Source organism: Lucilia cuprina, chromosome 3 (assembly GCF_022045245.1).
Source record: "Lucilia cuprina isolate Lc7/37 chromosome 3, ASM2204524v1, whole genome shotgun sequence".
In the NCBI taxonomy this organism is placed as follows: Eukaryota; Metazoa; Arthropoda; class Insecta; order Diptera; family Calliphoridae; genus Lucilia; species Lucilia cuprina.
In genome coordinates this window covers 4,042,275-4,045,408 of record NC_060951.1, presented here as the reverse complement: position 1 = coordinate 4,045,408, position 3,134 = coordinate 4,042,275, and the positions used below count along the sequence as shown (strand labels likewise).

Sequence of the window (3,134 nt, the reverse complement as noted above, 5' to 3'; positions counted from 1 at the left end):
AATCGACCTATGAAGCTTTCCGTTTTACCGAAAGCTATGGCGTTATCTTTCAATGTAATGTTAAATACTGTTTGGGTCCTTGTGAACCTGCTGTGTGTGAATGGAATATGGAATCGTTTGAATCATTGGGCAGAAGACGTCGTCGTTCGGTGGAGAGGTAAGTAGTATTTGATAAAAGAAAAGAAGCAAAAGCTTTTTAATATCAAAACTTTTTCTACAATTTTCATCATAAAGCAATGAAACCAAGGAAGCCGATGAAGATATGAACATTTCCCAAGAGATTTTGGTTTTGGACTTTGGTGATGAGAAACGTGAATTCTTTAAATCAGATCCTAGTACAGATTTTGCTAAAGGTAAGTTGAAGGAAGAAAAGCTTTCAAAAAGCTTTGTCAAGCTTAAAAATTAAAAAAATATGATAAATCATAAAACTAGTTTAAGTTATAATAATTGTAAAATAAAAGTATTATTTCCACTACTTTTTTAAAAAGGAAGTATTTCTACTACTTTTTTTAAAAAAGTAGTATTTTTACTACTTTTTTTAAATTTTACAAAATATTAAATTTTCATGGCCAAAACACAACTTTGACAATTAAAATTACTTTTTCAGCATTTTTTGAAATTTTCAAAAAGGTAGTATTTTAGTACTTTTTTCGAAATCAAAGTTTTTTAAGTTTTGAAAGCTAAAAAATGTTTAAAAAACTGCTTTTTAAATGTTAAATATGCCACTGAACTAATTTTTCCATGTTTTCTACACTTTTGAAAATAGTAGTATTTCTACTACTTTGTTTTAAAATGTGTAAAAATTTAGATTTTTATTAGAGAAAAAGTTTCTTGGTTAATTAGCATTACTTTTTAAGTAATTTTCAAACCTTAAAAATTAGTACTTTTTTAGTACTTTTTTCAAAAATAGTAGTTTTTTGAATTTTGAAGTTAAAAAATGTTAAAAAACGTTTTCCTTAGAGTTAAATATCTCGTTAGAGTAATTTTTTCATGCTTAATTGCACTTTTAAAAATAGTAGTATTTCTACTACTTTTTTAAAAATATGAGAAGTTTTATATTTTTGCTATGGAAAGTTATTCTAGCTTAATTAACAATACTTTTTAAGTAATTTTCAAACCTTCAAAATTAGTAGTTTTTTAGTACTTTTTTAAAAAATAGTAGTTTTTCTAGTTTTAACGTTTAAAAATGTTAAAAAACGTTTTCCTTAGAGTTAAATATCTCGTTAGAGTAATTTTTTCATGTTTAATTGCACATTTAAAAATAGTAGTATTTCTACTACTTTTTTAAAATGTGAAAAAATTTAGATTTTTATTAAAGAAAATTTTTCTTGGTTAATTAGCAATACTTTTTATGATATTTTCAGACCATAAAAATTAGTAGTTTTTTAGTACTTTTTTAAAAATAGTAGTTTTTGAATTTTGAAGTATGAAAATGTTGAAAAACGTTTTCCTTACAGTTAAATATCTCGTTAGAGTAATTTTTTCATGCTTTTTTGCACTTTTAAAAATAGTAGTATTTCTACTACTTTTTTTAAAATGTGAAAAAATTAAGATTTTTATTAAAGAAAATGTTTCTTGGTTAATTAACAATACTTTTTAAGTAATTTTCAAACCTTAAAAATTAGTAGTTTTTAAGTACTTTTTTAAAAAATAGTAGTTTTTCTAGTTTTGAAGTTTAAAAATATTAAAAAACGTTTTCCTTAGAGTTAAATATCTCGTTAGAGTAATTTTTTCATGCTATTTTGCACTTTTAAAAATAGTAGTATTTCTACTACTTTTTTTAAAATGTAAGAAATTTTATATTTTAACTATGGAAAATTGTTCTTGCTTAACTAGCAATACTTTTTAAGTAATTTTCAAACCTTCAAAATTAGTAGTTTTTTAGTACTTTTTTAAAAAATAGTAGTGTTTTGAGTTTTGAAGTATGAAAAAGTTAAAAAACGTTTTCCTTAGAGTTAAATATCTCGTTAGAGTAATTTTTTCATGCTTTTTTGCATTTTTAAAAATAGTAGTATTTCTACTACTTTTTTTAAAATGTGAGAAGTTTTATATTTTTGTTATGGAAAGTTATTCTAGCTTAATTAACAATACTTTTTAAGTAATTTTCAAACCTTCAAAATTAGTAGTTTTTTAGTAGTTTTTTAAAAAATAGTAGTATTTTTGTTTTGAAGTATGAAAATGTTAAAAAACGTTTTCTTAAGTGTTGAGTATGTGGTTAGAGTAATTTTTTCATGATTTTTTGCACTTTTAAAAATAGTAGTATTTCTACTACTTTTTTTAAATGTTATAAAATTTAGATTTTTACTATGGAAAATGTTTCTAGGTGAAATAGCAATTATTTTTTTAGTTTAAAAAAAGTAGTATTTCTACTACTTTTTGCTTAAAACTCGAATTTCTACTACATTTTTGAAAAAATTTGTTGAAAAATCTTAAATATTTTAATTTTTCTTTCATTTTTTATTATGTTATTCTAGATAAAACTGTTACCATTATTGAACCCTGCCCCACTAAGACCTCTGTGTTGGCTTTGGCTGTCACCTGTGCTTTGATGATACTATTGTACATTTCCACCTTGTTTGTGTACTATATGAAAAAATGGATGCAACCCCATAAAATTGTAGCATAAGTATTTTCATTTTAGTTTAAAACTCACTCACACACACACATACACATTTTTAACAATGAAAAACAATATTAGTTAACTAACTATTACTAAAATTTCTTACTATTAACAACAAAGCTTAAAGAGAAGTATAATAGATTATAAGCTTTTTTTGCCAGGCAAGTAAACGGAAAAAAGGCAATAATTGATTAATTAAATTTTAAGTTATTTTTAATGGAAAAAAATAGATTAAACTATTTTTTAACTTAAAACAATTAAAATTTTAACAGAATATAGAAAGCTTTTAAGCTTTTTGTTAGGGATTAAAAAGCTTTTGGTTTCTAATTGTATTTAAAGTCATTTAAAAACTAAAATTTGCTTTTTTTAAAAGCTTTTAAAGCTTTTTTGTCTAAACATGCACAAACTTGCTATAACTTTTACTTTTTTCAAACAAAAAAAAAAGCTCTTAAGCAATTAAAGCTTTTGGTCTATTTTTTTAAAAAATAACAAAACACTTTCTATGAAGTTTTAA

The 3,134-nt window shown here is 22.8% G+C and overlaps 1 protein-coding gene across 1 annotated transcript in view; it reads left to right on the top strand.

Annotated features, from left to right (window-relative positions):
- LOC111682525 overlaps nucleotides 1–2,792 on the top strand; it is a 59,540-nt gene extending 56,748 nt beyond the window's left edge. The window contains exons 6-8 of the mRNA XM_046945940.1: nucleotides 1–157; nucleotides 235–353; nucleotides 2,475–2,792. Coding sequence (XP_046801896.1) covers nucleotides 1–157; nucleotides 235–353; nucleotides 2,475–2,626 — 428 coding nt within the window. The 3' untranslated portion in view covers nucleotides 2,627–2,792. The remainder of the gene's footprint in view (nucleotides 158–234; nucleotides 354–2,474) is intronic.
- The last annotated feature ends 342 nt before the right edge of the window (nucleotides 2,793–3,134 follow it).